General features: G+C 41.8%; 1 protein-coding gene across 1 annotated transcript; it reads left to right on the top strand.

Moving 5' to 3' along the window:
* Nucleotides 1–731: 731 nt before the first annotated feature.
* Nucleotides 732–13,711, top strand: GABRD (gamma-aminobutyric acid type A receptor subunit delta; the record flags this gene model as incomplete). The annotated part of the gene is made up of 9 exons (XM_082295893.1): nucleotides 732–799; nucleotides 7,621–7,733; nucleotides 8,289–8,356; nucleotides 8,713–8,933; nucleotides 9,704–9,786; nucleotides 11,098–11,235; nucleotides 12,146–12,301; nucleotides 12,880–13,091; nucleotides 13,412–13,711. 9 exons carry the CDS (start codon nucleotides 732–734, stop codon nucleotides 13,709–13,711), a joined length of 1,359 nt encoding a protein of 452 aa, XP_082152019.1.
* Between the last annotated feature and the right edge of the window lie 378 nt (nucleotides 13,712–14,089).

Raw genomic sequence — 14,089 nt, forward strand, 5'->3', positions numbered from 1 at the left:
TTTCCCTCGGCACGGTCCCCGGCTCCATTGCCGGTGCGCTCGGAGCGATGCTGGAAGCCGGGCTGCAGCTGCGGTGCCCGGGTGCCGCCGGGATTTTCCAGGAGCTCGGGGGGGGCGGCGGGGGGCGGCGGCAGCGGCGGTGCCTGCGGTTCACATGCCCCGTGGGGAGCGGGCACAGCGGCTCCGCGCCCCCGAGCGCCCCGGGACCGGCCGCCCCTGCCCTCGGCTCGGGCTGCAGCTCCTCCTGCTCCTCCCCGGCACGATGCGCGCAGGACATTAGTGGCTCCGGAGCACTTTGAGTTGCTCCCACCCCGCTCCGTGGGATTAATCTATCCTTTTGGAGGTTATTTTCGGCAAGCAGCCTCGCAGGCGGGCAGAGCGGCCGGAGGAAGAGCCCGCGGCAGGGGAGGGATGCGGGAGCAGGGCAGCAGAGCCGGGCGGGACTGAGCCACCCGCAGAGGAGCGGAGGAGAGGGAAGGAGAAGAGAGGAGAAGAGAGGAGAGAAGAGGAGAGCTGCCCTGCTCCCTGCTCCCGTGCCGGGCTGCCTGCATGGCTCCCGGGCACTGTGGAGATTGTGGGGGCTGCTGCTGCTGAGCAACCATCCATCGCTTTAAACTCAGCCTCAACTTAGCGCAGCAGGCAAGGATGGCAACGCCACTGGAGCTTTGGAGCTGCCAGGAGAGCCAGGGAACCTGGGTTTTGGTCGCTGCTGTCTAATAAATGGGAGTAAAATGGAATTTCTTACCTGGGTTTTTCCTGCCTTGATTCTACTGTGCACCCAACAGCACAGGTGTATCAGGTAAGAAAACATCTTATCATTCTTTCTTAGACTGGCCTCAGGCAGCCGTTCTCTCGGTGTAGCTGGAGTGAGTGATGCCAGCTCTGGCTGGGGCTCCCACTTTTGCCCAGGGATGCTTGCTGCACTTACGGGCCAGGACTGCTTTGAGTGAATGTTCAGGAGAAAAAGGGCCCTTGACTGAAGAGTTTCCTTAATGTGCTTCATCTGTTTCAGTTTTTTCTTTCTTCATTCCCTAGCTGAGGATGCACTTCTGCCAGTTGAGCAGCAGTTTCTTGGCGTAGTCAAGGGCTGTGTTTTTAACAGGATGCTCCTGGAAGCCTTTTCCCGAGGGCACTTACTCTAAATTGGGGGCAATCACTTCTTGTAAGGCTCTGCATATCCCAGCTCAGCCTCAGCCCCTCCAGCAGCTCTGAAGGGGCCTGCTTGAACATGAAACTCTTCCATAAACCCCAGCACAACCAGTGGGGTACGAACTGAATAGCTTTGCTTAGGGCCTCCATAGGTATCATTAAAACCTCAAAATACAACCATTCCTTTCTAATGCATTCATTAAGTCTCCTGAACTTGGGTTAACAGGAAGAGAGTGTCAGAGATCTTAGGGCAAAAAATGTTTGGAGGACACAAACCATTTCTTTAAATAATAAATTGTAAAGAAAGATATACATTTGCAGCTCTCAGTCACATTCCCTCCGAAGGTGTTAGCTAGGCAACCAGCGACGGTCTCGGTATATTCTTATTCTCTCCAGATCTGGAGGCTGGATGTGGAGAAAGCTTTGCCATGATTACGCAATGAAAATAGAGGGGGGAGTAAAAAAGAACTTGCTGCATGTAAAAACATGCCTACACCCCCCAGAGCAGGGGTGGTTGTGGCATCAAAAGGGTCTTACGTCTGCTTCATAGACGTCCGTAATAGCTTCAGAGGAGTGGAAGAGGCAAAGTGGTAACTGTAGTAAAACACAACATTGTTAGAGGTTTTGGAATTAATCAGGGAGATCTGGTTTTTTTCACTGGGAAGGAAAAAAATCTTGCTTAGAGAAAGTGTCAAGTCAACTGCTCTTAGTCAGGATTGATTTATCACAGAATGATTTATCCTGTGACCTTGAATCTGTTATCCAGGGTCAGATCCTGACATCCTCAGACTCTGAAGCAATCCAGTGTTACAGTGAAGGCAGAGGAAATACTGCTTATTGCCTAAGGGCACCCTGATCTTGCCCATAATTTCAATGATCCTGTTTCTCCCTCTGCACTTGGATTAGCATTGAGGCTGTGGGTTCAAAAGTGTTATTTGAGTACATAAGACCCAAAAAAAGAGATTTTAAGGAAGAGTCAGTCTTCTCAGCCTCTGTCTTCAAGGTCTGCTCCTAGGCACAGCAACTGTCAGGATATGTGTTTGTTGGATACATTATTTATTTTATCATTAATTCCCTAATTGACTTTCTTTCTCCAGTTACACAATAGTGATGAGTTGTTTGTTAGGAATACATCTACTCATGGCAGACTCAGGCAAGGCAAATTCTAACTTCTGGAATTCCAACTGTTCAGTTTGTAGTTTTCCAAATATGCCAAAGTGTGAGACATTCCATGGTCATAGAAAGCTGCTCTGTTTGGATTCAGGATTTAGGGTGGCTATGGCAGGACACTGTTTAATCTTGTAAAAAGGGAGTAGCCTTGCTTACATGTGTACTTTGGATCAGTCAAACAGAACTCAAGTTAAATTTTATGCTTGCATTAGTAAAAATATTTTTGGTATGAGATGCTTTTATGAATGGCAGCATATTAATGGGCAAAACTGCCAATAGCTTCATTTTAAGGCTCTGATTTTGTTTTCTAAAAGCAATGTGATTCCCAATTATGATGATAGAGGCCATCCAACCCCCCTAAATTCTCTGCTCCTGAGTTCTGTGCACTGTATATGACAGGTATAAGAAAAACATATTCTAAAAAGAAAGAACATTTTGGTCATTTCAAAATGCATCAATAAGATGCAAGAGAGACAAAAGACTTCCCAAAGGCCAAACTACCAATGAAAATAATGTTGTGGTTTGGCGGAGGAGGGAAGTGGGGGATATATGCAGGCTGCTTCCTCATAGCATTTCTGAATACCCTTCCAGGGTGTTTTAGCTGTGTGTGAAGCAATTTCTCTGTCATGTGTGCTATTTGACTGAAGTGAATGAGCTAAATTCAATCTGAGTCAGCACATTTTTGTCAGGTAAACATTTTTTTAAAATAGTGGTTTTTGATCTGCTTGAGACAGTGATTAGTGGCAAGGAATTTGGCATTTAAATGATTGACAGGTCCTTGGGACAAAGACTGTGGCTTCCACTATTCTATCAGGGTTTGAGATGCTGTGGATGCTGCAATAATAAATGTGCCACAGTGAAGCAGATCATCTGCAGAAAGATGCTTGGGAAATATTTCTTCATTTGTGTGGGGAAAGAGCACTTCTGATAGGAGTTTTGGGGTGTGTGTCTGTACTTCATAATTCCTTACTGAAAGAGATTTTAATTCTCTAATTAAAATAGGTGTATATTTTGTATTTAAGTTTCTGCTCTGTTAAGTGACTTTTAATTCTTGCATTTAATTATCATTCTGCTGTGTGTTTTCCTAAGCCCTTTACTTCTATTTGTGGAAACAGAGCAGCTTTAACACGTGAATGTATGCAAAGAGTGGTCCATTTTCTGTAGCTTAAAACTGCCAGAGAGGCTTTGATGTTCTAAAGGTTGCCATGAATTAAGCCTAATGCTTTTTCAATTGCATTTCAAAATACAAAACATATTTACAGTGAGCTTCCCTAACAGTCAGAAACGGCAGATGGGAAGGATACACATACTGCTCTGGATAATCCTGGAGTTTGGCAGAGGTCAGATTGTTCACTGACCTTGCAGGATATTCCTTGTCTTTTTCCCAAGGAAAAGTTTTCTTCAGTGGTGAGGACATCTGGGACATTTGTCCCAAATGCTTATCAAAATGAAATGTACTCCATTCCAGTCTTCCAGTCAAATTGGTTTTTTCCATCTACCAGGTTAAAAGATTCATATAACAACAATGTCACAATCCCCAAAAGAATCAGGTTAGTAGATCTAAAGAAGAAACAGAAGATGCAAAATGCGATTTTCTACATCTTACTGCTCTATGAATTTGTCAGAAGGTCAGTGCACCCTCCTGACAAGTGTGGCCTCAAATCAGTGTCCCACTGGCCACTGACTTAAAGATGCTGAGGTTTTTGCACAGCTCACAGAGATTTTGGCACTCCTGTGCAAAATGAAATTGCTAATACTATCCTTTTCTCAGCTGCCGTTGTGCTCTCATTCACATGAAACTTACAGATTGCCTCTTGCCTTGGTGTGATTTAAATGCCAGATATTTTCTAGTAATATGATAAACTTCTAGCAACTGTTTTCAAGCAGTGTTCTGGAAGAGAGCTAATGCCTCACTTGTCTGACAAGCCCTTTAAAGATGTGCTGTCCAAGTTGATTGATGTTTCTCCCCCAGATCACTCCACATTACTAGACCCTCCCTGGTCCTGCAGCAGCTGGGAGGGAGATGTCAGCTCGGATAGGAAGGATTTTGGGAGATGTGTACTTTTTATTCTAGAACTGCTAGTACTTAGCTCTGAAATAGATGCGTTTCTTTGCTCTGTCATGTGACATTCATTGCTTGGAGTTGCTTTCCCTAACCTGTGTCAGTATTAGGGAAAGAAGAACTCCACAGGTTTGTGCAGTTTATCAGGGGGGATTTCCTTTACCCTCATTATTGCTTTCATGGTTTAGACAGCAGCAATCTATTTTTGATGAGCTCAGTTGAAGTCCTCCCAACGCTCCAGATATGGACAGATGCAAATATATTCTCAAAAATATCTGCTTGAAATGAGAGTCAGAGTGTGGATCATCTTCTTCAACCTTAGATTTGGGAATGACTTCCAGATGGATGGAAGTCCACAGGACTGTTGCCATTCAGCCAGCAAGGCCCCCTACGCTGGCCTGGTGCAAACTGAAGAGAAGCTTTTGAGGAGCTCTTTTACCCCTTGGATTTGACAAATCAATACCTTAATTTTACAAAGTCCTTTTTCTTACTAAAACAAGCTTTACAGCAGCTTGCATTGGGAAGTTGCTGAATCAACTAATAGTAGTTGCCTTTCTTTTCATCCTTACTGCTTACACTATGAAAAGTTAATCCCTTCCAATGCGTCTTTTCTATGCTGGTCTTCCTTTTTCAGGTACAACAATGAATAATATTTTAGGCCATATATAATCCCAACTGCTTATCGAGGATGAATGAAATTCTCCCACCATCCTTCATGTAACTTTAAAGCACTGGATGTGATGTGCAGAAGTCAAGGGGAATGACTCAAAGGAGTTATCACCACATGGTAAATCTAGCCATAAAATTATTTCAGCTGTAATACTTTAATAACCTCCCTGGTATGAAGTGCATATAGCTCCACTAACTTCAGCACATTTGTTACACTGATGATCTGACCCTAAGGCTTTATTAATAATAGAAACAAGATTTATTTTAATTGTGTCATGGATATTTAAGTAAAACTCCCTCTAGATTGTAATCTGCTTAAAACACATGCCAGGCTACAGCCCTCAGTCTTTAACGCAACTCTCATCATTTTAACTTCCCTTGAGCTCCACGGCTTTCCTTAATGCCATTAAAATAGAATCCTGACACCGGAGAACTGCTGCACTCTAAGTGCTTTGTCAAAACATGATCAGGCACACGAGATACATCACTCCAGTGCTGTCACCTTCTGACTTGAATTCTGTTTTCAAAACACTTTACTGACCTTGGTTGCTGTTTTAGCAACAGAAGCTGAAAAGCAACACCTTCTATTGAAAAGGCAAGCATATTTTAAGCAGATATATTCATTCAATTGTGTTGTAGTTATTTACTCTAATTAGGGAAAGACATAGAGTACCATTCTTTACATATAAAAGGAACTCTGACATTTTTCTGATTAGAAACACCATTCCACGTCTATGACTGTGACTTGTAAGTATACAAAAGTATGTTTTTAAACAAACTTATTATAAAGCTATAATTCAATTAAAGTAAATAATGATGATTGGATGATTGAAAGACCAGCTGTCTGATAGAAAGAAGTGTTATATAGTTCATGAGACCCAATAAAGAAGGACAAAACCTCTGTCAACATCTGTTATAAATCTTCAAAGCCCTTGTCTAAGTCTGTTACAGTGGGGATACTGTAACACGGAGGAGACCGCAACATAAGTCAATTATGTTATTCCAATTTATGTAGCTGAAAACATGTCTTGGAGTGGTCCAAGATCCTTCCTCAGAAGAGACAGAAGGACCTGAGAAATAGCTGGGACAGTAATTTGAGATGATCATACAACAGTGTGCTCGTGGCATGGAAATCTCGTAAATGCAGTTTAACATAACATTTCACTGGGAACTAATAAAGTTCCACTTGGAGCAGTGTTCCTGTGCTGTGAGGTCCCATAAGCTTTGACAGCACTGCTAATGCAAACCTTCAGTGTCTCTGCTGCTCAAAACTTACATTTACACATTGTAATCCCAGAACCCCTTCCTTATATAATTGGGTCCAGACAAGAATTTTAAGACCAGGGCAATCAAAGGTTTTTCTTTCAGTCTTTTGTGAGAAGAAGAGTTGGTTATTGTAGGATGCTCTGTTCCTGTGCTGGCAATAATTGCTCGTGCTGAGCTGAATGCCCAGGCTGGCATATTTTGGAGAGAAAAACCATGTGCTTTATGTGGGTCAATGTCACATGAACACTCTAAGAAAGTTATGTAAGTACCAAGGCAGAATGTATTTGTGGTGTATTACTCTGCAGCCTTCCATGGATATTTAACCATTTCTCTTCCGTTACAAGGCATAGGTACCTCTCAAATGCCACATTTATAGTTGGGCTTAGTGGAAGATGCTAAACCAGTGCTCAGGCAGCTTTGATCCAGTACTTGCTTCAGTCACAGGCCCTCTCAAACCACTGGCAATTCTTCTCTTTGCAAATAGGGGTGGCAGACATTGTCCCAGCCCCTCATTTGTCTCTTCCTTCTCTGTCAATCACAGTGCAGCGAGACGAACAATGTGAGCAGGCACAGATCTTCAACTGGAGTCTGCTAGGCTTAACAGATCATGAAGAAAACACAACCTTGTCTTTGTTTGCAAGAGATGGTGGAATATCCACATCACTGCTTGTGCCAGGGTTGAGCGGCTGGCAGCTGCCAGGTGCTGGCAAATGGCAACAAGACTCTGGGCTAAAGTTTTCAGAGAGCATCACTGGGCAAGCAAGAAGAGACAACTGAGAGAGGGAGCCTTACTGCTGGGAGGGGCTGAATCATGAGCACAAACCCCACATTTTCTCCCAACCAAAACCTGCTGCCTGCTCTCCAAATTCCAGATGTGCAGTTTTTCCTGTTTTCCCCTCACATTTGACAATACACCAGCCTTCTTGATCTCAGCTGTTCCATAGTAAGAAGCTGTCACAGCTGCATTTCAGTGCTCACAGATGCATTTTAGGCAGTATACAAAGTATCTTGGTTTCCCTCATGCTTTTTCTAAGTTTCTAAATCTATTTTTCCTACTTTTTTTTGGAAAGAAAGAAACTTTTAAAAGTATGTGCTTGTACTTAAAGAGGCCATAGTCTTGCCTGAAATTTGTTTTGATTTAAACAGAAATATCTGAAAGGGTTTTCCTACCTATAAAAATCTCCAAAACAGCTGATTCTACTGTACATGGTCTCTGGTGTAAAATAAGTCAATAACTTCCATTTTCTGTCATTTTTCTGTTTGTAAACATGGGAAATTTTAAGATACTTGTTCTCTTTACCCAGAGCTATGAGTGACATCGGAGATTACATAGGTTCCAACATCGAAATCTCCTGGTTGCCCAACCTGGATGATTTGATGAAAGGGTATGCACGAAATTTCAGGCCTGGGATTGGAGGTGAGATTTGGAGAATAAATAATGTCTCTTTGGTTCTTGCAATCCTTCTGATGTTTATGTGAACTTCATACTTTAAATGATTAAAAAGTTATGATTATCTTTTACTTGGATGCTGGAAAAAGATAATAAGCAACAATATGCTTGATTTTGACAAGAGACAGACTGTGCAACAGCAACACAGGCTTCTGATGCAGTTCTTAAATTGTTGACATCTAAGTTGAAGGAATTTTATATTTCGTTGCATGGTGATAATTTCTGCATCTGCTTGAAGTCATGCTGTCTTAAACTAGATAATGTGATTTCCAGAAAGGATTCTATAATTTTCAGTAGTTGTGATTTTATCTTGTATTCCTTATCACTGAAGTGAGGTGTGCTGTTGGAAATTGAGGGCACAATTGGTAAAAGATTGAAAACTCTTGCTTTAAGAGTGTACTTTCTAGTGGAAAACACTTTAGTGAACTCACTCTATCTGAAGGAATTAACAGTCTGTGGTCATTGATATTTTTATGGGTACTGTGATGATGTAAATCACCCCACTCAAACATTTTTTCCCAGGTCCTCCTGTTAACGTTGCTCTGGCAATCGAAGTAGCCAGCATTGACCACATCTCAGAAGTGAACATGGTACGGTATCAGATTTTTTAGTTTTGCTTTAGAAAAAGCAAAGGTTCAAAACCAAAAGTTGTATTTATTGAGATTTATAAACTGATTTCCTTCATTAAGACCTATGCAACTCTTGCAATGTGTTCTATATAATATTGATATTGAATCACTTTTTATATCTTGTGCTTATCCATGGTAAGAGTGTATGACCGAAATTCAAATGCTTGGGGCAGCTCCCTGGTTGACTAAGTATAAAAATATGTATTTGCACTGAAAGCAAGTAATATATTTCTAGGCTGAGACAATGATTTTTGGCCAAGTTCCAAAACATTATCATTGTCAGCATCACTTCTTAACTGGGAATTCTCTTGTCATAGGAATACACCATGACAGTATTTTTGCACCAGAGCTGGCGAGACGACCGTCTGTCTTACAACCACACTAACGAAACTCTGGGCTTGGACAGCAGGTTTGTGGACAAGCTCTGGTTGCCAGATACTTTCATAGTCAATGCCAAGTCTGCCTGGTTCCATGATGTGACTGTGGAAAACAAACTTATCAGGCTCCAGCCAGATGGAGTCATTTTGTACAGCATCAGGTGAGTGACAAACAGGACAAGTGTACTCTGTTGTGTGTTAACTTTTTGAACATTCTATAATCACTCAGCTTTCCTAAGGTGATTTCCTAAAATAATTATTAATTAAAAATGGAAGAAAAGCTCCCATCTCCTATCCTTTTCTTTATAAGGAGAAGTCAGGAAGGTCTCTTTGGCAACACTGATCATGTCCAGAATGCCCTCAGTGGGAGAGAAGCCTCTCATGGCTTTGGTCGCCAGGCAAGGAGGTGCTGAATACAGAGCAAAGATTCTGTTCTCCACTCTCTCGCTATTTTCCAAGGGAATTGTGAGCCTGACTTAGGCTCAGCTTCCCCGTCTTTCACACAGACAAAGTAGCATTTCTCACTTTGAAAGAGGGCTGTGGCTGGAAATCAGTAACTATATTGAAAGTTAAATGTGTAATGTTCTAAAAAATAATGAATGTGTACCTTTGAAACTGTGAGCCCAATGTCCCCCTTAAGGTATTGGTAGTGATCTTGGGGACAGTGAAAGGGAGGAGATTGAATCAGAAAATTCCTTTTTATCATCATCAGTAGCTGCAGAATCCTCTGACGTTAGACAAGTCATTTGACCTTTCTTCAATTCCCTCTGCCTTTGGGTTTCCCACAGACTCAGGCAACAGCCATAAGGACTTTGAAAATAGTTCCCTTTGTTAGTATTAAGGTTTCAAAGTTTTCCACTCAGTCTTTTGAGTTCTGAGGAAAAGGCTCTGTCTGAATGTAACTAACTGATGTTCATGTTGCTCTGAACAGGATTACCTCAACAGTGGCCTGTGACATGGACCTTTCCAAGTACCCAATGGATGAGCAGGAATGCATGTTGGATTTGGAGAGCTGTAAGGGCTGAGTACATCTGTGTTTTGTGTAAAGCCTGCCTTTATGGCACTGAGATAGATGGAGCTGCTTCTTTAGTCAATGGAATGTAAGGGGTGCCTTGGGGTTTAGAGTGAACAGAAATTCTACATTGCCTGTGTTGGGCATTAGACTATGGACTTTTCAATACCAGTTCAACCCCGGTCCAATCCAAAACTCTAGGATTTCATTTAGGGATGATGAACAACGTACAGTCCTGCTGACAAATGTCTGGAACTTTGCGCTTCATGTGAAACCTTGTGCAGTTGTGACAGTCACTGGCATTACTGAGATTTGTATCGAATCCAGTGAGAACAAGTGGAAAAGGCCACAGGCAAAATGTGATGTGCTATTTTTAATTTATGAAAAAATAGGAAAAAGAAAGGATTCCCTGCTTTTAATGAATGCCATTGTGACTAACCTTCACATAGCTCTTTAACTTGCCTTGGCATTCCTGTATCTGTTACACAGAAATCCATCAGAATACTGCATGGATGGGCTTCATTCATTTGTAATCACAGAGGAGGGTTATAAAATTTATATTTTATCCAACTTGTATTTAATCTATGATCAGCATGTAATTCCCATGAGCATTAATACTTCTGAATGAAAATCACCACTGACACAAGCAGGGACCACCCAGTCAGGGAAAATTAATCTGGTTTTTAGATCAAGGAGCCTACAGGTCCTGAGGTTTCCAGAGATCTGGGAATAGCAGATCCTGAGCAGATCCCTTGGCCTGTTGATACAAGTTTCTCATTTTCTTTTTTGTCACTGACTTTGTTTTCTAGGCAGTTAACCACAATACCATTTTATCCTGTCAAAAATAGCAATCTACAGTTTTACTTATGTAATCACCAAATGCAGAGGCAGCAGACATTGCCCCAGCAATTCATTCTCTCTCCCAGCAAGTTCTGCAGGGAGTTTTGGTGGGGGTTGAATATTTTAATTGAATTTGAGGGTTTTAATTTCAGTGAAACAAGCAGAAATAAAGTCTCTTTAAACAAATGGATGCTTTAGTAGCAAGTTGTCAATGAACAGCAAAACTAGGAAAGATTGATTTCCTGTGGATTTGCATATTACGTAAATCCCCTCATTCATATCTCCCCTTTCTGTTGTGCTCCTAGTGCCCTGCAGCTCTACAAAGCAGAGTTATCCAGACTGAATCTCAGTGCGTTTGCATCGTGTCTGGTGGAAATCAGCATAGGAGAGGAATTAGAGAACTTCCACTATGAGTTCTCTAAGCTCTTAATTTCTCCCTTGAACTCTGTGTTTACTCAGCTTTCTTTTGGCAGATGGCTACTCTTCAGAGGACATTGTTTACCACTGGTCAGAAAACCAGGAGGAGATCCATGGGCTGGATAAGCTGCAGCTTGCTCAATTCACAATTACCAACTACCAGTTCACAACAGAAATTATGAACTTCAAATCTGGTAACAGAATCTTTCTTCAATTCAGGGGCAGTATCTGACTTTTTCCTGCAGAGAGAAAATATCTTTTTTCTATCTATAATAGAAAATCCTTCTTCTTAAGTAACTAATTTAAGAACCTGTCATGTTTCTGATAAGAGTTTTCTTCATCTTCCACTTGTAAGTAATGCCATTCTTTGCTGAGCCTCCAGGTAGCCGCTGTAGCATGCTCTGTCCTTTAGCTCTCTCTGCTTGACAAAATACTGCGTGGAGTAGCCAGACATCACTTGATAAAAAGCACTTGAGGTATAGTTCACATTTTGTTGACCTAATTTGCAACTTCAGATCGAGAAAAATTTCCATTAGCCCATGATGTTATGAAGCTCATGACGTACAGTCAGATCAGTCTAATTCTACCCCGTAGAAGTCAGTGGTGTGTATGTCTATCACTGGGCTTATTGCAATGTTTGTACAAGATTGGAGTCATTTCTTTCCTGCTGATTTTTCATCCTCTTTCATGTATTCAGATTCTCATTTATGCTGCACATCTCCTCTAAGCTCTTTTTTGAGTTTGAAATTAACTTGGCCTTTTAAAAAATCTAAATTTAGTATCTGGAGGACTTTCTACAGCAGATGATAAGACAGTACACATTTTGAAGCAATACTGTTATTTGAGAAGACTCATGATTTTATTTTCAGATCTGGCATTGATATGACCTGAGACAAATCATTTGACCTATTCTTAGCTGATGAAAGCTGCAGTACCTCGTGCAGGGTTTATGAAGCATCAGTCGAACAGCATTCAAAAAGCTTTTTGTGATCCTTGTCCAGAAGATGTTAAAGAATGTAGCTCTGTGTCATTATAGGAAATGTCATTTTTAATATCAATGTAATTCACGCAGCCAGTATCTTTTCTGCTTGCTCTCTTTTCCAGCAGGTCAGTTTCCCAGGCTCAGTCTCCACTTCCACCTTCGGAGAAATCGAGGAGTTTACATCATCCAGTCTTATGTCCCTTCCATCCTACTGGTGGCCATGTCGTGGGTGTCCTTCTGGATCAGCCAGTCAGCTGTGCCTGCCAGGGTGTCACTAGGTAAAACAGATCTCTTGGGGGACTCACGGGGAAGGGAGTGCTCAGGTGGTAATTATGCTCTCTGATAATCCTCGTTAAGGTGTTTTTATGACCACCATGTTTACATTTGCAGAAGGGATGGTCCTTTGAAAGATTTCCCTCCTGTTTTAATTTCTGTCATGTTGTCAGGGCAGCTGTCTCAGTAAGGAACAGCAGATAACCACCTAGGGAGGGTTAAAAGCAGTAATGACTGTGAGAGAAATGAAAGAATTGGTTTGAAGGAACTAGGACAGTGAGAAAAAATGTGTTCCTGGAGCCTGTGGGTTTGTATGTCTGAATAAGTGTTGCCAGTGCAGATGTAAAAGTGTTTGAGGGTTAACTCTTTGGGTTTTGTTTCTCCTATCTAGGAAAAAAACAAGGATAACTTGTTCAAAACTGCCTTAGTCACACAAATGCATTTTTTTACAAATTCCCCTGTTTTGAAAATCAGAAGCCATGGTATTAAGGGGCTTTTGCCGTGAAAATAATCCTCAGCCTCATATTAATAAATATATTTATGTATCTCAGTGCATATATTTCTCTCTCATGCTACTCTGCAGGTATAACCACTGTTCTTACAATGACCACACTCATGGTCAGTGCCCGATCCTCACTTCCACGAGCCTCTGCCATCAAGGCACTGGACGTTTACTTCTGGATCTGCTACGTGTTTGTCTTTGCTGCGCTGGTGGAATATGCCTTTGCACATTTCAATGCTGACTACATGAAAAAGCAGAAGAACAAGATAAAGGCGAGAAGGCAGAGTGCAGAGGTCAGTAGGTGTGATACTGGGAATAACTTTGCCAAAGCAGTCACCCTGCATCATGACCTTTTTCTACAAGTTCTTCCTAAGAAGAAGGCTTTGAGAATGTTCTCGATGGTGCCTCAGTAATTCAGAGCATGTAAAGCCATAACCAGAGTTATAAGTGGTAGCACAGAGTCTTTCATCAGTTCTGCCAAAGCAAGGGCTAAATCCCATGCAGTGCTTAGGGACCCCATAGGTGTTTCACCACATTTGTGCCATGGATATCTTGGATGAATGACACTGCCTTTGCCCTATAAACTGCCGTTGTTCTCCTCTTTCCTTTGCAGATCAACGTGAAGAATGCCATTGTTCTGTTTTCCCTCTCCATAGCTGGTGTGAACCAGGAACTGGCCATTTCAAACAGGCAGCACCGAATTCCCAGAAGCCTGCCTGGATCATATGGCACAATAGAAATAGAAACTGGAGAGACAAAACAGCAGCAGGGAATGAAACTGGACAAAAAGACTGGCCTGAAGTCCCTCTTTAAGCCCATTGATGCTGACACCATTGACATTTACGCCAGAGCCGTGTTCCCAGCAGCCTTTGCAGCAGTCAATGTTATATACTGGGTTGCATACACAATGTAAAGACAACAAAAAAAGGAAAGTTCATCCGAAGACCTACAAACTGAACAATACCCACAGGCTAAAAAGCCCTCGCTGAAACTGAATTGAGGCATCTCTTCTAAAAATATTTTCCAACAAGCTCAAGACACTTCCAAAGTCAAGAAAGTCCTGCTATGAATTCCTACTAAAAGCAGCAATTTACTGCTGACCTGATTTGATACAGTAAGACTGCACTCTGCCAAACAATTCCAGCTCTTTCTTTCCTGTAATACCATGAGACAACTTTTCATATGTACATATTTGTAGCAAAAGTTTAAATCTTAAATTACCATGGTTTTCCTCCACTTCAAGGGTTGATCAGTAATGAAGATTTGGCTTTTCACACTCAGATAATTTCCT

This window comes from Coloeus monedula (assembly GCF_965178545.1).
Source record: "Coloeus monedula genome assembly, chromosome: 22".
Taxonomy (NCBI): domain Eukaryota; kingdom Metazoa; phylum Chordata; class Aves; order Passeriformes; family Corvidae; genus Coloeus; species Coloeus monedula.